The following is a 26,168-nucleotide window of genomic DNA, read 5'->3' as shown; positions in this document are numbered from 1 at the left end:
AAACTATTTTGAACCCCAATTATAAAACCAGTCTAAAACCCAAGTCATAAATCATATAACCACACTCCTTCACATCACAGTCATACAGGTACCTGTACTAATGGCTGGAGCAAAATGTCAGTGCTCAATGGCCCCAAGCCTGCCGGCAAAGGTGAGTTTTCAAAGCCTTCCGGAAGGCCAGGAGAGTGGGAGCAGTACAAATCTCTCAGGGTAGTTGATTCCAGAGGATCGGAGCTACCACAGAGAAGGCCCTTCCCCTAGGGCCCGCTAGACGGCATTGCTTAGCTGACAGGACCTGAAGAAGGCCGACTCTGGGGCTTTGACCGGTCGCTGGGATTCATGAGGCTGGTGATGGTCCCATAAGTAACCTGGTCCTAGGCCATGTAGGGTTTTATAGGTAACGACCAACACTTTGAATTGCGTTCGGAGACCAACTGTAGCCAATGCTGCTCACGGAATGAATAGACAAGATGAATAGAGAAATGAGAAAACCTATCAATAAAGCCAGTCATGTCACTGTTAAATACAGACATCAGTAAAAACATAAATGAGTTTCATAAGGGGATTGACAGCCAGCTTGTAAAAACCACTTCAATTTGGCACTTTTTATATAAAGGCCTACTTCAGCCTCATGCTGTTAAAATTATTATTCTATCATTCAAAACTGACATAGCCAGTGGCTGTTATATAATATTGAATTTTTTTAGGGTCAAAATTCTTTGGCTGGCTGCTTTCATAGATGCTTATTCTTTCTGGTCTAAAAAAAATGGATAAATGATAATGCGAGAAAAGAGTTTAAAGTATCCAGTCTGGAATATTTAGGATTATATGCTAATTATATGATTTATAGTATAAGAAGTTTCTCGTAAGTCAAAACTTGTCACTGAAAACATTAAACAATTCAGGAGAAAAAACTGATTATTGTAGCAGTTTCTGAATGAGTCCAAAATCTCTTTTGCAGATGCAGCAGATTTTCAAGAGAATTTTGTTACGTCAGGTGTGTTCAGTGTCACAGAACTTATCCAAGTTTCCCGAAGTGAGTAGCTTGTATCCTTATTAGTTTCTTCTTTTTAATTCTCACTTCTGTCGGTTATATTGTTTGAAATGTAGGTATAAATAAGATTTGCTAATTTTTCCCACTGTTTATATAATCCATTCTTTTTCCTCATTGTCAACATTAACAAAATTCTACTAAAACTTATAGTACAGTATTTTCACTTTTAATATTTATGTCCCAGCTACTGGAAAAAATCATCTGTTGGTTCAGATAGGACTACCATCAAGATAATGATGATGCTCAAGCTGTCTATACTATTAAAATTTTGTCTATAAGCTGTTGGGTTCTGGATGAGAGGAAACAAACTGAATCTGAACCTAGGCAAGATGGGGTTACTTTCAGGCACACAAAACGAAAGAATCAGGCTAGAGTTCAAAAGCATTGCAAATTAATTCCATGCAATCTATAGGCAAGAATTTGATGTCTATGGAGATTCTCAGTTGTCATGGTTGTCCCGAAAGTTCCTTTTTAAAAAATGCAAGTGGACTTTCTTGCGTTTTTTCTCTTTGAAAATGTTTTGCTTCTCCTGTAAGAAGCTTCTTCAGTTCTGTTTCATATATATACATACGCACATACAAACATACCTATGTGTATGTGTTGCATTTGTATATATAATAATAATAATAATAATAATTATTATTATTATTATTATTATTATTATTATTTATTAGATTTGTATGCCGCCCCTCTCCGAAGACTATTTGCAAAGCCTATTTTTATAGTGCATATTTATTGATACTGTACAGTTATTTCACTATATCTAGGGGTGTGCTACTGCAAAAATGGAGCTCCACCCCAAAGTATCCAATTTGCATTGAAAGATGTTGAAAGAAAATGCAGGGCGTCCTGCATAAGCTGTGCCCACATTGTGGTAGTAAAAATTTTGGTAGCCCTTCACTGAGTATATCAGATCACTTCACTCCATAATCCACTTTTTTTGTTGGCCACTTTAAGATGGGTGGACTTCAACTCCCAGAATTCCCCACATCCACCTTACAGTCTAATTCAATGTTTCTCAAACTCAACCACTTTAAGATGTATGGATTTCACAACATCCGGAATTCCCCAGCCCAGTTGTATTGGCTTGGGAATTCTGGGAGTTGAAGTCCGCCCATCTTAAAGTTGCCATAGTTGAGAAACCAGGCCATCACCTCTGATGGAGCATCACTGATGAAAGCAGAGAATTCCATCCCGCATCCTTGTTTTATGAATCATTAATTATCCTTTCCTACTATTGATGGTTCTTCTCCCTCTGTCATTCACAGCACCAGTGGTGACAGGCACAGGTCCAAATTTCTCTTTGGGAGAGTTGCAAGGGCACTTAGCATACGACCTGAATCCCTCAAGTACAGGGATGAGGCGGACGCTCCCCAGCACTTCCTCCAGTGGGTAAGTCAAGCATCCTCTCTCACTCCAACTCTTCCTCCCTCCCTCCCTCCTTATGTGTGTGTGCATGTTTATCAAATAAGTTTTTTACCCCACTGAAGATGCAATGGATGGAATTGGAAGGATGCCAGGTCACACAAAATTGGGTGATATCCAGAAGGGGGTCTTCAAGAATTAGCATTTTTATCCAGCCATTGCTTGCAACAAGAAATTATTTTCTAGTTACAGATACAGTGGTACCTCTACCTACAAATGCCTCTACTTACAAAGTTTTCTCAATAAGAACTGGGTGTTCACGACTTTTTTGCCTCTTCTCAAGAACCATTTTCCACTTACAAACCCAAGCCTCCGAAACCGTAATCCGAAAAGGCAGGGAGAAGCCTCTGTGGGGCCTCTCTAGGAATCTCCTGGGAGGAAACAGTGCCGGAAAAGGTGGGGAGAAGCCTCCATGGGGCCTCGTAGGAATCTTCTGGAAGAAAGCAGGGCTGGAAAAGGCGGGGAGAAGCCTCTGTGGGGCCTCTCTAGGAATCTCCTGGGAGGAAAGAGGGCCAGAAAAGGCGGGGAGAAGCCTCTGTGTGGCCTCTTTAGGAATCTCCTGTGATGAAACAGGGCCGGAAAAGGTGGGGAGAAGCCTCTGTGGGGCCTCTCTAGGAATCTTCTGGGAGGAAACAGGGCCTCCACCCTCCCTGTGGTTTCCCCAATCGCATGCATTATTTGCTTTTACATTGATTCCTATGGGGAAAATTGCTTCTTCTTACAAACTTTTCTACTTAAGAACCTGGTCACGGAATGAATTAAATTCGTAAGTAGAGGTACCACTGTAGTCTGTGACTTACAACCACAATTGAGCCCAAAATTCCCATTGCTAAGCGAGACAATTGCTAAGTGAGTTTTGTCCCCCATTTTACAACCTTACTTGCCACAGTTGTTAAATGAATCACGGCACTTGTTAAGTTAGTGACCTGGTTGTTAAGGGGATCTGGTCACAAAAGGGGATTACATGCAGGGGTGGGTTTTAACTTAACTCACTGCCGGTTTGCTTCCTCCTGTGCTGTGTGGGCGCATGGGAACATGTAGGCATGCATGTATGCACAGTGCCGATAATTCTCTCTTTTTTAAAAAAAGAAAGAAAGAGCCAAAAGCAAGATAGTGGCGCACATGCAGTGCCAGAAACTCAGCTTTTGCACATGCTCAGAAAAATTGTCTGTATTGTTTGTATCTTTTGTATTGTATCATATTATTCTGTAAGCTGCCCTGAGTCCTTCAGGATTGGGCGGAATAGAAGTCGAATGAATGAATGAATGAATGAATGAATGAATAAACAAACAAACAAACAAACAAACAAACAAATAAATAAATAAATAAATAAATAAATACACACACACACACACACACACTCTCCAAAAAATCCTCTCCCCCAAAATCCCCCCAAAAGACAAGGACCCCAAGGATAGGCACCGACAAAACTGGTTCCGTGATATCACCGTGACGTCTCCAGCAGTTTGCTACCAGTTCTATAGAACCGGTGTGAACTGGAAGAACACCCGCCCCCCCCCGCCCCCGATTTCATGAGTCTGGGATGCTGCAATTGTCATGAATATTAGCCAATTGCCAAGCCTCCAAAGTCTGATTACATGACCCTGGGGATGCTACAGCTTTTGCAGGTGTAAAAAATAGTGGTAAGTAACTTCTTTCAGTACCTCTGTAATTTCAAATGGTTGCTAAACCAACTATTGTAGGTCAAGGATTTCCTTTATAGAATAGAATAGAATAGAATTTTATTGGCCAAGTGTGATTGGACACACAAGTAATTTGTCTTGGTGCAGATGCTCTCAGCGTACATCAAAGAAAAAAGATACATTTGTCAAGAATCATGTGGTACAACACTTAATGATTTGCAGGCAATGCGTGATTTTTACATTACAGTTGTCTGGAATGGTATAGGGCAGTGATGGCGAACCTATGGCACGGGTGCCACAGGTGGCACACAGAGCCATATCTGCTGGCACTTGAGCCATTGCCCTAGCTCAGTTCCAGCATCCATGTGCGCACCAGCCAGCTGATTTATGGCTCATACAGAGGCCTGGGAGGGCATTTTTGACTTCCAGAGGGCCTCTGGGGAGATGGGGGAGGACATTTCTGCCCTCACCCACCCCCAGGCTCCAGGGAAGCCTCTGGAGCCTGGGGAGGGTAACAGATGGTCCTACTGGTGCCACCAGAAGCTGTGAAACAGGCTGTTTCTGGCCTCCAGAGGACTTCTGGGGGTGCAGGGGAGGCAATTTTCGCCCTCCCTAGGCTTGAATTATGGGTGTGGACATTCACCCAGGCACAATAGTGTGTGCATACATGCTTTCGACACCCGAGGGGAAATAGGTTTGCCATCACTGGTATAGGATCTCCTGTTTGAGCAAGGGGTTGGACTACAAGACCTCCAAGTTCCCTTCCAAATCTGTTATTCTGTTTTTTTCTAATTTTGATTTAATGCAGTCTTTCTTCTAACGAAGGTAAAAGGTAGGGTTTCAATTTGGAAGGCTTTAGCTTTCATGCTCCAGTTTTCTCTTTCCTTTCTTACTTTTTAAACAACCTGAATCAGGATCCTGACTTATTCAACCCCATCGCAACCACATCTGCTCAAACATCTGGGATGCAAATTGCTTGAGAAAGTGGAAGGGGCAAGAAAGACACAGCTCTTTCTGTATCATTGAAACAACTGCTTCTACTGTGTTTTTAGGATCAGAATTGTAAAGGTGATGATCTGGTGACATACCGTGAGGCAAAAATGCCATCATCTCAGCTTTTAGGGATGCTGTCACCTTTTAATTAGAAAAAAAAGTTTTATTTCTTTTGTAGCTCTGACCTGCTGTGAATGTTTTTACCTTTTGTTTGGTTTTGTAATCATTTTTAAAATTTTATTTAGACGATTAAAATACAAAAGGAAAGAAAATTTAACAGAGACGAAGCAAAACCAGATGAGAACATTAAAAAGTGAATTAAAAAGAAGAAAAGACAAAAATATATCTAGGGAAGGATCCTAGATGTAGAAGCTTATACATTCTAGACCTGCTTTGCACGTGGTGGGGAAGCTGTTGTTGCAATAGATTACTCAATGTTCAACAAGGGGGAATTATATACTGTTACATTTTGTAATGTTCACTGCCTACTGGTTTGCAACTCACCCTCCAGACCTTGCACAAATGCCTAATCCTTATCCACAAACCCTCAGAGAAAAAAGGGTGGGACTTTAGCCACATGATCACGGTTGCCTTCTTGGCATTCTTGAGCTCCTAGATCAGTGATGGTGAATCATTTTTTGCTTGGGTGCCAAAATAGTGCACGCGCATGTGTTAGCACATGCATGCATGCCCAAACCCATAATGCAATGACCTCCCCCCACCCATGCCCACACAACCCCACTATGCTGCCCCCACACACATGCGTGCAGGTTTCACTGTAGTCTCCAAACTTCTGGTAGGCCCATTGGGCTGTTTTTTGCCCTCCATAGGCTTCAGGAAAGGCTCATGAAGCCCGTGGAGGGTGAAAAATGAACTCAATGGGCCAACTGGAAGTTCGGAAAACTGTTGGGGGGTTTTTCTCCATCCACAGGCTCCAGAGGCTTCCTTGCAGTCTGGGGAGGGCAAAAATGGCCTCCTTCTGTCCTTTCCTCTGGCCTCCCTCTGTCTTCTGGCCTCCCTCTGTCTGAAAGAGTAGCAGATGCTTGGAACAAACTTCCAGCAGACGTGGTTGGTAAATCCATAGTAACTGAATTTAAACATGCCTGGGATAAACATATATCCATCCTAAAATAAAATACAGGAAATAGTATAAGGGCAGACTAGATGGACCATGAGGTCTTTTTCTGCCGTCAATCTTCTATGTTCCTACATTTTGGAAGGCCGAAAATCCGCTGACCAGTGCGTGCATGCGTGCTGCAGCAGACATAGGGCAACGCCTCACGTGCCCTCAGACACAGCTCCACGTGCCACCTGCATGCCATGGATTCGCCATCACAGCCCTACATGTCTCTGAAATCCTCCTTGACCTTTTTTCTTTTCATTACTCTGCTGATATATCCCAATATTTTAGAATTCTTTATTAGCCAAGTGTGATTGGACACACAAGGACTTTGTCTTTGGTGCATATGCTCTTAGTGTACATAAAAGAATGGAATGGAATAGAACAGAACAGAATAGAATATAATTCTTTATTGGTCATGTGTGATTGGACACACAAGGAATTTGTCTTTGGTGCATATGCTCTCAGTGTACATAAAAGAAAAAAGGCATTTGTCAAGAATCATGAAGTACAATACTTAATGATTGTAACAGCGGTCAAATAAGCAATCAGGAAACAATCAATATTAATAAAATCTTAAGTATACAATAAACAAGTTACAGTCATACAGTCATAAGTGGGAGGAAATGGGTGATAGGAATGATTTGTTTATTTTGTTTATTTTATTTATTTATTTATTTTGTCAAGCAATTATAGGGTTTTAATTTGTACAAATAAAACATTATATAAGTAATGATAAAAAATAACAAAAGAAGACAATAGGACAGGGACGGTAGAGTGATGAGGGAGAAAAAACTAGTAGTAATAGTAATGCAGACTTAGTAAATAGTTTGACAGTGTTGAGGGAATTATTTGTTTAGCAGAGTGATGGCGTTCAAGAAAAAACTGTAATGTCATTGTTCTCACTTTTGTTCCTATCCCTGGCTTAAAACAATTCTTCTTTTACTTTTTGTGCCGGGCTCTCTACTAAAACACCTGTCCTTCAAAACTTCTTCCATTGTCTCTTCTCTTCTTTATTTTTCCTTCCACCATAATGATAGGACTGGTTTTAAGGGAATAATTGCCGTTGTTTACTTACTTCGATTCTCTTACCTCAGTTGCCTCTCTTTGGAATCATATTTCACCATGTAAAGCTCCTCAGAGCAATCCTAAATTCTTGGACTTAGTGAATTATTACCCAGAGCAATGAAGTATAAAAAGGAGGAAGTTCCTTTCAAAATTTAGCTTCTGTGATAGCTGTTGCCTTTCACGGTAGTCCTTGACTTACAAAGATCATTTAGCATTAACGACGACACTGAAAAAGTGACCTGACCATTTTTCACACTTACAACATTTGTAGTAGCCCCATGATCAAAATTCAAACGCTTGGCAATTAGTTCATACTAATGACTGTTGCTGTCATGTGATCAACTTTTGCAACGTTTTAACAAATCAATGGGGAAGCCAGATTCACTCAGCAAGCGTATTACTAACTTATCAACGGCAGAGATTCACTTAACAACTGTGGCAAGAAAGGTCGTAAAGTCTACATCCGGCCACAAGAGATATGCATGGTTTTAATATGGGTTTTAAATTATTCAATTCAATTTCAATTCAATTTATTAGATTTGTATGCCGCCCCTCTCCGAAGATTCGGGGCGGCTCACAACAGTAATAAAAACAGTATAACAATGGAACAAATCTAATAATAAAATATATAAAAACCTCAACAATTAAAAACCATACAGCACATACACATCAAACATGAAAGATAATAAGCCTGAGGGAGATGTCTTAGTTCCCCCATGCCTGACGATATAGGTGGGTCTTAAGTAACTTACGAAGGACAAGGAGGGTAGGGGCCGTTCTAATCTCCAGGGGAAGTTGATTCCAGAGGGCCGGGGCCGCCACAGAGAAGGCTCTTCCCCTGGGGCCCGCCAAATGACATTGTTTAGTTGACGGGACCCGGAGAAAGCCAACTCTGTGGGACCTTATCGGCCGCTGGGATTCGTGCAATAGAAGGCGGTTCCGGAGGTATTCTGGTCCAGTGCCATGTAGGGCTTTAAAGGTCATTACCAACACTTTGAATTGTTACCGGTAACTGATTGGCAGCCAGTGCAGGCCACGGAGTGGTGCAGAAACATGGGCGAATCTAGGAAGCCTCACGATAGCTCTCGCGGCCACATTCTGCACAATCTTTTAAAATTGTTATTTTAGATGAATTTAAACATGCCTGGGATAAACATATATCCATTGTAAGATAAAATACAGGAAATAGTATAAGGGCAGACTAGATGGACCATGAGGTCTTTTTCTGCCGTCAATCTTCTATGTTTCTATGTTGTCCTCTTTGTTGTAAGCCATCCGGAGTCCTTAGAGAGTTGGGCAACATATGAATGAATAAATGAATGAACGAACGAACGAACGATTGAACGATAAGCAAAGAAACAAACAAACAAATAAATAAATAAATAAGATGGGACAAAACTCACTTGACAAATGCCTTGTGTAACAACAGAAATGTGGGGTTAAGTTGTGGTTGTAAGTCAAGGACTGCAATGGTTATGCTGCTTTTGCAGAGGTGTTAGAGGCAACGATGTAGTCAGATGTTATTCTTAGATTTTTAAACTGCTATTAAAACCACGTCTCTCCTTTTTTCCCCTATAAGGAGTAAAAGGCACAAGTCAGGATCCATGGAGGATGATCTGGATACCAGTCCTGGGGGTGAATACTATGCCTCCCCTAGCTCCCCCACAAGTAGCAGCCGCAACTGGACGGAGGACATGGAAGGGAGTAAGTGTGCGGGAGATGGGGCTGCCCCCCCTGCTAGTCCAAATGCCTGTGCAGAGTAAATGTCTATGGAGATTCCGCAGTCATTCAGGCCATAGTTGTTTCAAAGGGTTCCTCTTCCCACCCCTGAAAAAAGGCAACTGGACTATTTTATTCCAAAAAGGAGGAGGAGGAGGAAGAAGAGGGAGAAGAAGAAGAAGAAGAGGAGGGGGAGGGGGAGGAGGAAGAGGAGGAGGAGGAGGGGAGGAGGAAGAGGAGGAGGGGAGGAGGAAGAGGAGGAGGAGGAACTTTCCATCACCCCACCATCCAGTCACAACTGATGAACCTTCTGGGAAAAAAAAGCATCTTTATCTTCTTCCTCAAGGGGAAAAAAAACAGCCCAGTTGCCTTTGTGTGTGGGGTCAGAGGGAAGCATCTTTGAGACATTTCACTTAGTTCCTGTTTTCCTAGTTTCAGGGCCAGCATCCCAGGTCCCCAGGAGCTGCCATCAATCATGTGAAGAGGAAATTGTTACCCGTAAAGGAGAATATTTGTAGCTTAGGGTTGAAACATTTCATTACCCAAACTAGGTGACCACGGATGATGTTCCCTTAGTTTGGTAATGGAAGGTCTGCAAGAAAACAACCAAGCTCAGACAGCGCCAAGGATATAACCTTCAGTGTCATTGTTGCAGATCTGTTTGAACTACTGAATATAGAGACAACCGCCAGAAGTGCTGTATTGATAGATAACAATTAGGAAATATTTAGCCACCAGATCAACAAATCATTGTGATTTTTACCACTTTCTTTGAAGAGTGAGGAAAATTAATTTTCTTCTAATTCCATTACCTTATTGTTTGGGAATGTGTTATCTACTGTATTGTAATCTTTATGCACTTATTTGGTAAATCTCACATGGGTGACTATAAGCTACCTACAGATTTAAAAACATCTTTAAACCTGCAAAAAGACATTGATAAAATTGAACGGGTCCAAAAATGGTGGAAAGTCTTAAGCATAAAACGTATCAGGAAAGACTTCATGAACTCAATGTGTAGAGTCTGGAGGACAGAAGGGAAAGAGGGGACATGAGCAAAACATTTTAATATGTTAAAGGGTTAAATAAGGTTCAGGAGGGAAATGATTTTAATAGGAAAGTGAACACAAGAACAAGGGGGCACAATCTGAGGTTGGTTGGGGAAAAGATGACAAGCAATGTGAGAAAATATTATTTTACTGAAAGAATAGTAGATGCTTGGAACAAACTTCCAGCAGACGTGGTTGGTAAATCCACAGTAGCTGAAGTTAAACATGCCTGGGATAAACTTACATCCATCCTAAGATAAAATACAGGAAATAGTATATCTTCTATGTTTCTATGAAACCATGCAACATAATAAACAAATACTGTATATCCAAAATAACAATTTAAAAATACCGGTAATAAAAGACCATTAAAGTCATTTTTAAAAAAAACACAGTCTGCAGGAGAGCACAATCAGTTATATATATATAAGAAGGGGAAAGCTTTCATGATATGATTATACATATTTTCAATATGTAACATTTTAACTAATATATACTGAGAAAATATTGCTACTGAATTGCTGCTCTGCTTACCAATGCATGGAAATCCTGGAAATAAAGACATTAACTGTGATATAGTGGGGCTGCTTCTGAAAACCAACTACAGGTAGACCTCAACTTATCACCACAATTGGGGCCAGAACCTCCATTGCTAAAGAAGGCAGTTGTTAAGCTAATTGAGCCAAATTTTATGGCCTTTTTTTGCCATGGTTATTAAACAAATCACTGCAGTCCTTAAGTGAATCTGGCTTTTTGGTGGTTCTGTGCTCATTTGAGAAAATTGGTTTTTTTTAAAAAAAACCCATTGCTATCTATTTAGAATATTTTATTTTTGCTCATTCATTTAAAAAAATTGATCAGTTAGCTTAACGATCAATTCAATAAACGTTGTGATGATGTTGTGGTTATTGTTGCCTGCATTTAGGTAAAGATAGATAGATAGATAGATAGATAGAGAGAGAGAGAGAGAGAGAGAGAGAGAGAGAGAGAGAGAGATATTTAAAAGGGAATATGTCCACCTATTCTTTTTCCAAGTAGAAATATGTTTAAATGCTTTGCAAGAAGAGTTTTAATTTCAATCCTGTCCTGGATGTTCTGGAAAATCCTTCCAAATGAGTGTCTGAGAAAGGACTAAACCTTTTAGTGGCACGGACTAAACCAACTGGCCCAGATAAATCTGAGCCAGCAGATAGAGGAGATTAACTGCATCCTGTCGCAGACTTGCACACATACAAGGGGGGTTGGGGGAGGAGGGGGCTTTGATATTTATAGGAAAGGATAGAAGCCCATTTGTAGGATTCACCAAACAACCTGGTGAAACTGCAGTTTAATGTTTCCGAATGTAAAATAATGCACTTGGGGAAAAGGAATCCTCAGTCTGAGTATTGTATTGGCAGTTCTGTGTTAGCAAAAACTTCAGAAGAAAAGGATTTAAGGGTTGTGATTTCTGACAGTCTCAAAATGGGTGAACAGTGTGATCGGTCGGTAGGAAAAGCAAGTAGGATGCTTGGCTGCATAGCTAGAGGTATAACAAGCAGGAAGAGGGAGATTGTGATCCGGCTGTATAGAGTGCTGCTGAGACCACATTTGGAATACTCTGTTCCGTTCTGGAGACCTCACCTACAAAAAGATATGGATTGTGCAGGTAGCAAAATCTTGCATGGGGACGCAGGTACGATTGCATTTCGGCGAGGTTTTTTGCTTCCCGCAGGCACACGCATATCCATCTCCGTCCCTTCCTGCACAGGTACAGGAAGCAAAATTCCGCTCGATCCCGCACTCATGCGCCAGAGCTGCGGAGCTGCGCACAATTAGCCATACCGGTAGCAGTCCACCACTGGTGAGCTTCAGCTCTCACAATTCCTCAGCCAGCCATGCCGACTATGGAATTCTGGGAGTTGAAGTCTACCCACCTTAGAGTGGCCACAGCTGCTTGGGAAACACTGTTTTGGAAGGCGTAGTGATGCCAGCAGCCTCTTTCAATGACACTGTAACATGCCTCTCTCTCCCTGTTCTCTTCTCCAGGCATTTCTCCAACTGTGAAAAAGACAGAAATGGACAAGTCTCCCTTCCACAGCCCGTCTCCGCAGGACACTTCACCCCGGCTGTTCACTCAACATCACCGTCCTGTCATTGCCGTACACAGTGGTATGTAAGCTGCTTCATAAAGGGACAAGAATTATTATAGTTTTATTTATTTATTATTTATTAGTTCGATTTCTAGGGCCACCCTTCTCCTGAGACTCAGGGCGGATTACAACAAAAGTAATACATAACAAACACGTTGGAGATTGAAAAAAATTAAACTGAAATTAAAACTAACCCCAATAAAACATTTTTAAAAACTTTTCAATCTGACTCATCCAAACATTCAACCCATCCATAAGAACATAAGAACCTAAGAAGAGCCATGCTGAATTGTGCCAAAGCCCACCGAGTCCAGCATTCTGTGTCACACAGTGGCCCACCAATTGTCCATGGGGATCTTGAGAAGAAGGAGAAGGCAAGACCCTCCCTTTCCTTTGACCCCCAACAAGTGGTACTCAAGGGAATCCTGCCTGCCTCAACCAACATAGAGGCGGCACTTGAACATCCGTTTCAATAACCACCGATACACTTGCCATCCATGAATCTGTCTAATCCTGCCTTGAAGCTATCCAGATTGACAGCTGTCACGACCTCTTCTGGAAGTGAATTCCATAAACCAATGACCCTCTGAGTGAAGAAATATTTCTCTTGATTTGTCTTCACTTTCTTACCTATGAGCTTTAGGAAGTGCCCCTTGTCCTAATATTATGTGATAGAAAAAAGAATTTTTCTCTGTCCACCTTTTGTATCCCATGCATGATTTTATACACTTCGATCAAGTCACCCCTTAAACGCCGTCTTTCAAGGCTGTAGAGACCAATTCATCCAATCTCCACTCACAACAGGGCTGGAGCCGTATGTCCAAGCTGAACAACCCCAGGCCTACAGGCATAAGTGCGTTTTAAGCATCTTCCGGAAGGCTTGGAGAATGGGATCAGTGTGAATCTCCGGGGGGGCGTTCATTCCACAAGGCTGGGGCCCCCACAGAAAAGGCTCTTCCCCTAGGCCTCACAGCTGACATTGTTTGGCTGACGGGACCTGGAGAAGGCTGACTCTGAGGTCGCTGGGATAAGATGAGGCAAGAGACGGTCCCGTAGGTTGTTCTGCCGATCTGATATAGAATCCTTATTTTACTATTTTCAAAGTGTATAGCAGGGGATTCTGATAGTTTTATTAATGTTACTTATTTTTAAACGTCTCTATGGAAAACGAGCGCATCAGACACGAACGTCTCTCCTTATTGTGTTTCTTTCCTAATAACGCCTCATCTAGGGGAGCATTCAAAAATCCTCATTTTTTTCCTTCCTTCCTTATGTTCCGCCTGCTTTGCCATTTTTAGAACCGCCTGTGGGTAGGCACGGGTCTCAAGGATCTAATTATATATAAAAAGGGGCTGCTTGCTTATTCTTTTTCATAGTAATTCCTTCTTCCTAAGAATGGCAGTTCAGCAACACGTGGGAAGAAGAGACGAGAAGAACAAGCTGCATTGTCAGAAGTTCTCCGAGGGAGAATTGCTATTAATCTTCCCGAGAAACAATTGCCAGAATGCTTTTAGAAGATGGGACGGAAGATTCAATAGTTCTGGAAGAGTTCAAAAATATACTAGATTCAGCAGCTAATGCTAGCATAGGTCAGCCCCCATCAAAGGAAACTGCCTGAGTTAAGATAAATATAACTTTATTAGAGGAAAAGATTGCTTTGGAAGGCTCCTTGCTGCAATCAGCAAAAAACGTAGCAATTCCTCTCGGGGGTCTAACTTTGGGAAGAAATTATCCCGGAACTCTGTAACAGAATCCAGCTGTGCACACAGCTCTCACTGGTAGGTGCTTGTTATGTCTTCAGGGAACCACCCTTTTCTCAATTTCCAGAATTATTTACACTTAAAAAACAAAACAGAGAAATGAAAATGAAACCTCCAGGCAGGGATTCACATGCACATAATGTAACGGCTTTATCCATGCAACATTTCATATAAAGAGAAAACTGCCGATACAAACTACAGGAAGAAGGCAAGGGGCGTGCATAAGTGCACCAGTGTGCCTTCCGTCCCCTGTCCAATTGTCTCTCCTTATTTCATTTATCGTTTCTTCCTTTCAAATATGTTCACCTATACTTTTATATCTTTTCTTCTACTCTTTTCTTTACTTATATTATTACATATCTTTCTCTTCAATGTGTATTATGTATTGGACTAACTAACTAAATAAATAAACAAACAAACAAACAAACAAACTACTAGGTAAACTATTCCTCCGCTGCTTTTACAGGTAGTCTTCAAGTTACAAAATTGTTCTATGGTAAAAAAAAATTACCATAGTTGTTAAGGAATATGTGTGGTTCTTTAAGTCAGTGTTTCCCAACCTTGGCAACTTGAAGATATTTGGACTTCAACTCCCAGAATTCCCCAGCCAGCGAAAGCACATGGATGTTCAGCAAATCGGGCTTCCTCAATTAACGTCGCTTGTCAAAAGCCGGTTGGAAAAGTTGCAAACTACAATCAATGCAACCATCATAACTATGAGCCCAGTGGCCAGGGGTCCAAATGATGATCAAATGACCATTGGGGCAGTGAAGGGCTACCAAGGTTTTCACTACCACACTGTGGGTGTGGCTTATGCAGGGCGCCCTGCATTTTCTTTCAACATCTGGTTGGTAAATCCACAGTAACTGAATTTAAACATGCCTGGGATAAACATATATCCATCCTAAGATAAATACAGAAAATAGTATAAGGGCAGACTAGATGGATCATGAGGTCTTTTTCTGCCGTCAGTCTTCTATGTTTCTATCTTTCAGTGCAAATTGGGTGCTCTGGGGTGGAGCTCCATTTTTGATACCCCATTGCGTCCCCCCACCCCTGTCCGGGCAGCAGCTCACCCCTGCATAGGGGTGATGTGGCAGTCTCAATGTTTAGAACGGATCACGTTTTCAAGGCCATCGTAACTTCAAGCCTTATGAAAAGATGAGTTGTAAATTGAGATCTACTTGTACATGCATCTAACATTTTAGCTGTCGAAATGAGAAGAAAACGATCTCTTGCAGAAACAAGTGAATTCTGGTAGTTTAGTTATTTGAGGCAGGAAGGTTTCTAAGGTCGCTTCCAATTCTATGATTCTGCGTTACATCCAATTTTTTCTTTCCTCTTTATAATATTACATTTGTTCAGCATCTTTTGAATTTAACTCTATCTGCAGACCAAGTAGATTTTTATTATAGGACTCAGATGAATTGCCCAAATTAATGGCAGCCTTCCTCAACTTGGTGTCCTCCAGATGCGTTGGGACTACAGCTCCCATCAACACATTAATCTATAGGGCACCAAATTACATCCTGGACACATATTGTTTCAACTTCTGCCCTCAAAAGGATACTATAGGGCACTGCACACAAGAACAACTAGACACAAGGACAATCCCCCCCCCCCAATGCCATCGCTCTGCTAAACAACTAATTCCCAAACACTGTCAAATAATTTACTAACACTGTATTATTATTATTATTATTCTCTGTCTTACTAGTATCAATCTCTTCTCACTTATTACTATAGAAACATAGAAACATAGAAACATAGAAGACTGACAGCAGAAAAAGACCTCTTGGTCCATCTAGTCTGCCCTTTTACTATTTCCTGTATTTTATCTTAGGATGGATATATGTTTATCCCAGGCATGTTTAAATTCAGTTACTGTGGATTTCCCAACCACGTCTGCTGGAAGTTTGTTCCAAGGATCTACTACTCTTTCAGTAAAATAATATTTTCTCATGTTGCCTTTGATCTTTCCCCCAACTAACTTCAGATTGTGTCCCCTTGTTCTTGTGTTCACTTTCCTGTTAAAAACACTTCCCTCCTGAACCCTATTTAACCATATTGCTTGTATCTTTCAAATTATATTGTTTTTATTTGTTTCCTAGTATGATTTGATAGCTTATTTGTAATCTTGGCTATCACTAAGTGTTGCATCTTTTTATGCTTGATGAATGTATTTTATTCTCCTTATGTACACTGAGAGCGTATACACCAAAGACAAATTCCTTGTGCGTCCAATCACATTTAGCCAATAAAGAATTCTACTCTATTAAGGAAGGAAGCTTTCTGGCTCAGGATAGGGTAGAATATGATTTTTACAGATCATTTCACCTGTTTTTTCCCCCCAGAATTCTTCAGAAATCTATTAATTGTGAAAGTTAAGAAGAAAATAATTCAGTGTATCAGGCAACCCAAATTCTCTTGAAAATTTCCCAGTAAAAGTTGCATGTGGTTTATTTGGGAAAAGCAAAAAGAGAGAAAGAGTGAGAGACTAGGTTTGAAAAACTTAGGCCAGCAGAGCCAAATTTCTAAAGGTTTAACAGAATTCTAGGAAGTTTGGGATTTAGTGCTCATGTAATAAATCAAAGGAGGTGCCTCTACCTTTCTCAACCTCGCAGTGGAATTTTGTGGGATCAAAGGTTTTGGCTGTGTGGCCAGATGTTGCTCCCCCGCAAGAGGAGAGTGTTCTTACCTTACACCCAGTACATGATCTAAAGATGAATGGGAATGAGAGAGTCATGTAGAGTTTGCTCAGGGAAGTTGGAAGGAGGAAAGGAGATGGATGTTTGCTTGCTCCAGGACCAGAACAGTGTTTCCCAACCTTGGCAACTTGAAGATATCTGGACTTCAACTCCCAGAATTCCCCAGCCAGCATTCGCTTATTGGAGAATTCTGGGAGTTGAAGTCCAAATATCTTCAAGTTGCCAAGGTTGGGAAACACTGGTCTAGAAGAAGGAGGAGGGGGAAGATGGTGAAAGGCCCTTCTATTATTATTATTATTATTACTTCACTAATGGGTACACCTTGTTGTGGTGGTGAGGCTTGTGTGCTTCAATGAAGCTGAGAGTTGTGCCGGCAGTAGTGCAAACTACTGGTAGGTCTAACCTTTTTTCGGAGTGGTTATTATTATTATTATTATTATTATTATTATTATTATTACTGTTGTTGTTATTATTATTATTATTATTACTATTATTATTATTATTGGACTCAGGGCAACTTACAACAATATAAAAATATAATTTACAATAAAAAGAAGTCAAATGTAAATTAAAACAGTAATCCCAGTTAAAACACACGACTCAACAATCCAATCAACGCCTACATATCATTCGATACAATTTGGCCATGAAAGATGTAAAATTCATGCCCCCCAGGCCTGCCGACAAAGCCAAGTCTTCGTAATAATAATAATAATAATAATAATAATAATTATTATTATTATTATTATTATTAATTAGATTTGTATGCCGCCCCTCTCCAAGGACTTCGTAGCCTTTGGGAAGGCCAGCAGGGTAGGAACAGTACAGACATTGGAGGGAGTTGGTTCAACAGAGCTGGGGCAGCCACAGAGAAGGCCCTCCCCCACGGCCCCGCCAACCTGCATTGCTTACTCAAAGGGACCCGGAGAAAGCCAACCCTGTGTGATCTTATTTGTCTTTGGGAGGTATACCTCAGGAGATGGTCTCGTTTCTGCAGAGGTGCCCAGGAGCAGGAGGGTCTAGGTGCCACGCTGTTGATGAAGGCCACCCAGTTTCCCCTCTCTTTCTCTCTTTTTCTCACTCACCCTCTGCAGGTATCTCTCGAAGTCCCCACCCCTCCTCTGCGCTGCACTTTCCTACCACTTCGATCCTGCCCCAGGCGGCCTCCACCTACTTCCAGCACACAGCCATAAGGTACCCGCCTCACCTGAATCCACAGGACCCTCTGAAAGACCTCGTCTCATTGGCTTGTGACCCATCCAATCAACAACCAGGACCGGTAAGGAACTTGCCAGAGTTATAACTCTTGTCGCCTTTTGTCTTGTGGCGTGGATAGTCCCTAATGCCTTCTCTGTTCAGCCTAGTTCAGGGGTCTCCAACATTCGCAACGGCGGACTTCAACTCCCAGAATTCCCAATCAGGGGAATTCTGCCAAGGTTGGAGACCCCTGGTCTAGTTCATGACTCCCTGATTCCAAGGGGGAATGGCATGGCAGTTTATTTGAAATACCCAACTGCAACCAAAAAATTCCCCAAGCTCTTTGGTGTTTTTGTTCAGCCATGAAAAATATATATTTTCTAAATGATATACGTAAAGCCAAATTTCTCCAACCTGGTGTTCCCTCAATGTGTTGGGACTCCCTGGCCAACACAGTTCAAGCCAGTGGGGTTTTTTTCAAACTTGAAAACTTTAAGACGAGTGGACTTCAACTCCCAGAATTCACCAACTACCATGAATTCTGGGAAGTCAAATCCACTCCTTCCTTTTGCCAAGTTCGGAAAAAGGAAACACAAAAACAAACAGGATTAAGCCATCTCAGTCGTACACACCCACGTTTCCACTTTCATACTTGATTGAAATGTTCACCATTGTTCTTATGTTTTGTTTTGTTTGTGTTGTGTTGTGTTTGGTCCTGGCATCAGTTATTCTTACTTTCAAATAATGCCCTGAAAATGACATAGCTTGGTTCTAAGCGATTATCCTTAATAAATTTAAAATGATGACACTTGGCATTGGGGGGGGGGGGGGGCAGGTGGAGGATGGTTATTGGGGCTGAGATTTGTCCTCCTGTTGTTAAAATTTCATTTCTAAAACAGCCAAGCCTTAGCAGGTAGCATTACCATCTGACCTTGGCTGAACAGAGAGAAGCATGGTCAGAACTATTATTATATACTACTACCACTATTACTACTACTATTACTACTGCTATAGAAAGCACTTACTTTGGATCCTGTTGACCAAAGAAGTTTGCCTGGCAGAGTCCAGGAGGAAAGACTTTCTGCTATGGTCACCACCTTCTGGAACATCCTCCCATTGCAGGTGAGGTCTACCCTCACACCCCAGGCCTTCCGGAAGAGCCTGAAAACTTAGCTCTGCCACTTGGCCTGGGGTCTTGAGAGGGGCTTGCTGTGTTGGGGTTTGATGACCAAGGCTTAACTGTTTCTGGGAATGAAATTTCAAGATCCCCATTTCTAAGCTAGTTAGAACAATTAGTTCTAATCAGTTAGGACAATTAACCAGTGGAACACCTTGCCTCCAGAAGTTGTAATTTTTTTTAATATAAAATTTATCTTGAACCCTCATTTGGGGCATATATATTAATCAGGGTTATAGATTCTTGATTTTTCTGCATCTCCACCATTAAAATCCTCCCTTCAGTATCTTTATGTTTCAAATTTGCTTTAATATTTACATTTATATAAAAGATCACCCCTCTTTTTTTCTTGTGCTAAAGAAGTAAATAAATTCCTCATTTTATTTCTTTTAAGTAAATATTCAATTTTTTCTTTTATGTGAACCTCTTGTCACCTCCAGAAGTTGTGAATACTCCAACACTAGAAATTTTAAAGAGGATGTTGGATAACCATTTGTCTGAAGTGGTGTAGGGTTTCCTGCCTAAGCAGGGGGTTGGACTAGAAGACCTCCAAGGTCCTTTCCAGCTCTGTTGTTATTATTATAAGCTGCCCACCATCATAGTTTTTGACATTTAGCTTTTCTGTTCAGTTTTTCCAATTTTAATTGTTTTCCAGGGTTTTTTTAAATGATATTATAAACTCCCCAAGAGTTGCTGTATCAGTGAAATGGCCGGTTGGGAAAGTTGCAAACTAAATGCAACCATCATAACTATGACCCCAGTGGCCAAGGGTCCAAATGATGATCAAATGACCATTGGGGCAGTGAAGGGCTACCAAAATTTTTACTAACACACTGTGGGCGTGGCTTATGCAGGACGCCCTGCATTTTCTTTCAACATCTTTCACTGCAAAGTGGGTGCTCTGGGGTGGAGCTCCATTTTCGCTACCCCACTGCGTGTGTGTGTCACCCCCCCCCCCCACCGTCATGGCAGTAGCCCACCCCTGAATGGACAGCATAGAAATCTAATGAACAACCAACAAACCAAATAAACAAATAATACTACAATTATCAGAGACCAAGGCTGTAAGTTAGACTGTGAAGTAAAAAATAATATTAATATCTAAACCCATCATGGAGGAAGGCCGTATTGTCAGCAAGGGGGGCGGGAATCTTCAAGGACATACACAGCACTGCAGTCATTAGGAATGGAAGGTTTTTTTCAAACTGTTAAGGGCAGCGGTCCCCAAACTATGGCCCGCGGGCCACATGCGGCCCGCTGAGGCCATTTATCCGGCCCGCGGGTGAGTGACAGGAGCACATCTAATTTTCCATGAATAAAATGCGGTATTTTGTTAGTAACTAATATCAATCATCAAAAAAGTTGCAAAAGTTTTTTTTCTAATTTTGTCATCCAGTTATATTCATTTTCTTTTAATTAAATTCCCTCCTCAAAAAAGTACAACACCAATTATATTTCTAACTTATTAACCATTATGCCAAAGTGCTTCCTTCTTTCTTTATACATTTTTCCATAAGCCAAGAAAACCTTGTATAGCCAATCTGATGTTAACAAAAGAAAATTAAAAACAAAATATAAACAGATATGAATTTCAGACTTCTTTCCCCCCCTCTAAATAGTACGTTCCCATTTTGTTTTTTACTTTAAAATAAGGTATGTGCAGTGTGCATAGGGATTTGTTCATAGGTTTTTTTTATAGTCCGGCCCTCCAACAGTCCAAGGGACAGTGAACTGGCCCCCTGTGTAAAAAGTTTGGGGACCCCTGGTTAAGGGTCACCTGCACTTATGTGGGTTTTGAAGAGGACACAAAACAATGTGTGTGCTTGAGGAGGATTACATCTTAGGATCTCTAAAACATTGATGGTCATTATCTGTAATTTGCATAGCATGCCTCAGGCAAGTTCACAAAGCCCAATGCCATTTGTACCAAAGGTATGAAAAGGGTTTAGTGAAGGGAAAATGTATCTTAACAAACATGTTGTACATCTTGAAATAAGATATGGTATAATCCTCCTTGGACTAGATAAATAGTAATCAAAGCAAGATATAGAAGCTCTGTGTTTGCATGCTGTTTTCACAAGTGGGGCCCAAAGCTAGTGAAGAGGTAGTCCTCGATTTACAACAGTTCATTTAGCGACTCTTCGAAATTACGACAGCCCTGGGGAAGCAATTTATGACCATTTTTCTCACTTAATGACCATTGCAGCATCCCCAGGGTCACGTGACCAGAGGCTGGGCAACCGACTCATCTTTATGAGTCTGTTGCCAAGCGCCATGGGGTCACATGATCAGCTTGAGTGAAACCCCCCAGTGTCATGGCGAGGGGGGGCATGTGATCAGCTTTTGCGACCTTCTAATAAGCAAAGCCAATGGAGAAACCAGAAGGTAACAACTGCAGTGGTTCACCTAACAAATGTGGCATGAAAGGTCATAAAACAGGAAGCACCCACCCCACCCCAAAATAATCACTTAACAAACGTCCCACTTAGCAAACAGAAATTTTGGGTTTCCATTGTGGTCGTAAGTCGAGGATTATCGTATGCACTGAAAATGCCAACTGCCCCTGTGGAAGAGCTGTCAGGTTAAGTAAGATCACCAAATAGTAATGTGGAACCACAGAAAGAGAGAGTTTGAACAGTAAATATTCTCCTTGCTCCTCTAATCCAGTGTTTCCCAACCTTGACAACTTGAAGATATCTGGAGTTCAACTCCCAGAGTTGAAGTCCAAATATCTTCAAGTTGCCAAGGTTGGGAAACACTGCTCTAATCAAAACTGCACCTAAGCCATACATACGTATGCACACGAATGTTTGCTATTGGAGGGAGTCCAGCTTGTTTCCCTTCTCCATCTCTGCTAGGTGCCCATCCAGGTCAGTGAAGGGCTGCAAAAAATTTTAATACCACACTGTGGGCGTGGCTTATTTTGTGAGTGTGGCTTGCTGCCCATGTGACTAGGTGGGAGTGGCTTGATGGTCATGTGATTGGCTTAGAGGTGGCCAACCTGACATCACTCACGTGAAAGGTTTGGGTTAGGGTTAGGGTGCCTGGCCTCTCCTCGCCTCAAAGAAATACAATTTCCCCATCGATTTACTATTACTGAACATCCAAAATATACTATTCAATTCTATGTACAGTGGTACCTCTTCTTACGACCACCTCTACTAAGGAACTTTTCGAGATACGAACCCGGTGTTTAAGATTTTTTTGCCTCTTCTTCCGAACTATTTTCACCTTACGAACCCGAGCCGCCACCGCTGAGATGCCCCGCCTCCAGACTTCCGTTGCCTGCCAAAGCGCCCGTTCTTGCTTTGCTGGGATTGCCCTGAGGTTCCCCTCGCTGGGATTCAAAGCAGCATCGGCAAAAATGAGGTGAATCCCAGTGAGGGGAGCCTCAGGGGAATTCCAGCAACGCAAGAACGGGGGCTTTGGCTGGCAATGGAAGTCCGGAGGCGGGGATTCCCAGCGGTGCAAGGCAAAAGGGGTGACTTTTGGGATGGGGTTGCACGCATTATTTGCTTTTACATTGATTCCTATGGGGGAAATTGCTTCTTCTTACGAACTTTTCTGCTTACGAACCTGGTCACGGAATGAATTAAGTTCGTAAGAAGAGGTACCACTGTATATATGCCATATGTGTACATACATATTACACACAGGCACACAAAAATATACATTATCTACTATTTAAACTGTATGTTTATGCACACACACACACACACATATTACACACAGGCACACAAAAATATACATTATCTACTATTTAAACTGTATGTTTATGCACACACACACACACATATTACACACAGGCACACAAAAATATACATTATCTACTATTTAAACTGTATGTTTATGCACACACACACACACACATATTACACACAGGCACACAAAAATATACATTATCTACTATTTAAACTGTATGTTTATGCACACACACACACACACACACACACATTACACACAGGCACACAAAAATATACATTATCTACTATTTAAACTGTATGTTTATGCACACACACACACACACACACACACACATATTACACACAGGCACACAAAAATATACATTATCTACTATTTAAACTGTATGTTTATGCACACACACAGACACATTACACACAGGCACACAAAAATATACATTATCTACTATTTAAACTGTATGTTTATGCACACACACACATATTACACACAGGCACACAAAAATATACATTATCTACTATTTAAACTGTATATGTTTGTACACACCCACCCACACACCCCTCTTCAAAAATTATACACATTCAACCTCATTTACTGCAGTAGGAAAAACATACCCAGAGCCCAGAAGGAAAGGGGAAAAAATTCATTTTTTTCCTACCAGTTCTGCATACCTGACCAAATTTTTTCTACCGGTTCTGCGTACCTGACCCTGATCCAGGTGGATGGTGCCATTCAAGGGCAGTTAATGTATTAGTTAATGGGCAGGGAAGCAATGGAAGGAATTGTTACCTTCCGCTTCTGCTTTTCACCTACATACAGAATAATTGGAAGCTAATGTTGCTTATGAATATCTGTGCTTGCTTCCTTGGTGCAATCAATCTGCTGTTGAAAGCACAGGCTGGAGATAAGAGGCTGAAAATGATATTACAGAGGCCAGTGGTTCTCAACCTTTTATTCACCAGGGACCTCCTTTCAGTTCCTCTTGTGGCCACAAAACCCCCAAGGCTTAAACCATGGATTTAAACCATAATATTTATTCAAGCCTTCAACTGACCCTCTATGGCGACATCATGCTCCCACCCCCCAGAGATCCAGGGGGGTGTCAAAACCACAGATATAGGCTATATTCTACTGAGTGTAACAGGGGCACTAAGAATGCTTTACAAATATATTCCTCTGGGTTTCCTCTCAATTTTTAAGTTCTGAATTATCTGGGCTTATTTTCAAAGTGAAGCTGATATATTAACATTCTTGCCATTCTTTCCTTTCTATTTTTTTTCCTTTACAAATGTTATTCAGTCCACAGTTGACAGTATCTTTCTCTATTTTTTCTTTCTCTGTTTATTTTTGGCATTGTAAAATAATAAGCTATAGGAGAGCAGTTTAATGTGATCACGTATGATTATATCAAGATTCTTTTTGTGTACCGTAATTGTTTTGATATATACAGTATTCAGATACATAGCATAAAAATCACAATAAAAAGAATTTTGATGCCACTGTACATATCATAATACCACCATTGCTCTCTTTTTGGGTGATATTTTATGAATGCACCCAAGCATTTTGGGTTATTTGTGTGGCTGTGTGGCTATAAATTCAGTTTTGGCAACCTGCACACACACAAAAATTGCAAACGGTAAACCTACATTTGCAATGCTAAAGAGTAATAAAGAGCAAAGAAAATGCAGCTTGTTAGCCCATGTCACAGTAAGCAGCTTGATAGATTTATATTAGAAATCAGTGTGGCCACATGAGCAGGAGTTGGGAGCGTTGGCTCCTTTACGACCTCTGGACTTCGACTCCCAGAATTCCTGAGCCAGCTTGGCTCAGTAATTCTGGGAGTTGAATTTCACAGGTCTTAAAGGGGCCATCATTCCCCACCCTGATCTAGGCTGGATTAACAGAGGGATAGAATCAAGGTCACACAAAGTGTTAATACCACTTTATAAGGCCTTCGTAAGGCCATACTGCATTCAGTTTTGGTCGCCACGATGCAAAAAGGATGTTGGGACTCTAGAAAGAGCGCAGAGAAGAGCGGCAAAGATGATGAGATATACTGGAGACTCAAACATATGAAGAACGGTTGCAGAAACTGGGCATGGCTAGTTTAATGAAAAGAAGGACCAGGGGGGACATGATAGAAGTCTTCCAATATCTAAAAGGGTTGCCACAAAGAAGAGGGAGTCAACCGGTGATGGGCTACCAAAATTTTTACTACCACACTGTGGGCATGGCTTATGCATTTTGTTTCAACATCTTTCAGTGCAAATTGGGTGCTCTGGGGTGGAGCTCCAAATTTTGCTACTGGAACTGCATTCCTGACCGTTCCCGTAGGAGCCCATCACTGGAGTTAACTTATTCTCCAAAGCACCCGAGGGTAGAACAAGAAGCAATGGGTGGAAACTAAACAAGGAGAGAAGTAACTTAGAACTAAATTTCCTGACCGAACAATTAATCAGTGGAACATCTTGCCTCCAGAAGTTGTGAATGCTCCAACACTGGAAGGTTTTAAGAAGATGTTGGATAACCCTCTGTCTGAACTGGTGTAGAGTTTCTTGCCTAAGCAGGGGGTTGGACTAGAAGACCTCCAAGGTCCCTTCCAACTCTGTTGTTATTATTATTAAATGGGATCGTGATGGGTTTTTCTACCTGAAGGGTCCATTTTACTCTTAACCATGACAATTGAATGAGATCTTCCATATTTGCAGTCAGGTGAGCTGGCCAAGATTCCCAGGGTCCCCAGTGAAGCCCGCCCACTGTCCCCGTTTTGAGGGGGGAGGTTCCTCTGGGCGGGCAGGCGACTCCTGTGGACAGTGCTAATGGCTTGCTCTGTTGTTTTTTTTTCATATTGTGTCCCTAGTTAAATGGAGGTGGTCAAGTGAAGGTACCCGGGCATTACCTTCCTACCCAGATGTTGGCGCCGCCACCTCCAGGTATGCCCCGCCTGGCAATCTCACCTGACACCAAATCTACCACGACAACTTCCGAGGGAGGGACCACCTCGCCGACGTCTCCCAGTAAGCAAGCCCACTCACCATTCCTGCACCTCCCCACCCCCAAATGGCCTGGTTCACCTGCCTGCCATCTGTCGCTAATTCTTCTTCCCTATCCTTCTGGCCAGATTCACCAATTTGGACTGCTCTGCAGCCTTGTGATTTTTGGGGGGGCAAGCGGGGGGGTTGGGGGGTGGATGGCCAGTCTGGGGGAGAGGATTTTGAGATGAGATGGCAGCAGGGCGCATGGATTTAAACAGAAGTTCAAATCACTCATTTAAATGATCAGAAATCATGGCCGTTGATTTAAATCAGTGATTTAAAAAACAAAACAGAAACCCAAGAGACCATGCATGCTAACCCATGCAAACATGCATGCTGCCATAAAACATGCCAGGTTGCAGGTAAAGACAGCCTTTGTAGATCCCTAG

The 26,168-nt window shown here is 41.6% G+C and overlaps 1 protein-coding gene across 5 annotated transcripts in view; it reads left to right on the top strand.

Moving 5' to 3' along the window:
- Positions 1 to 26,168, top strand: part of NFIC (nuclear factor I C) — a 246,219-nt gene that overhangs the window by 193,815 nt on the left and 26,236 nt on the right. For 3 of the 5 annotated variants that reach the window (XM_070747089.1, XM_070747080.1, XM_070747105.1), the window contains exons 4-9: positions 962 to 1,036; positions 2,323 to 2,446; positions 8,883 to 9,007; positions 12,097 to 12,219; positions 17,763 to 17,947; positions 25,605 to 25,761. In XM_070747089.1, the coding sequence (XP_070603190.1) occupies positions 962 to 1,036; positions 2,323 to 2,446; positions 8,883 to 9,007; positions 12,097 to 12,219; positions 17,763 to 17,947; positions 25,605 to 25,761 (789 nt within the window). Of the gene's footprint in view, positions 1 to 961; positions 1,037 to 2,322; positions 2,447 to 8,882; positions 9,008 to 12,096; positions 12,220 to 14,955; positions 15,001 to 17,762; positions 17,948 to 25,604; positions 25,762 to 26,168 lie in introns of those variants that run through there. The other 2 variants (XM_070747096.1, XM_070747114.1) reach the window with 2 other exon arrangements.

This window comes from Erythrolamprus reginae, chromosome 1 (assembly GCF_031021105.1).
Source record: "Erythrolamprus reginae isolate rEryReg1 chromosome 1, rEryReg1.hap1, whole genome shotgun sequence".
Classification (NCBI taxonomy): Eukaryota; Metazoa; Chordata; class Lepidosauria; order Squamata; family Dipsadidae; genus Erythrolamprus; species Erythrolamprus reginae.
The sequence above is the reverse complement of the archived record's forward strand: the minus strand, read 5'-3'. Positions and strand labels throughout refer to the sequence as shown.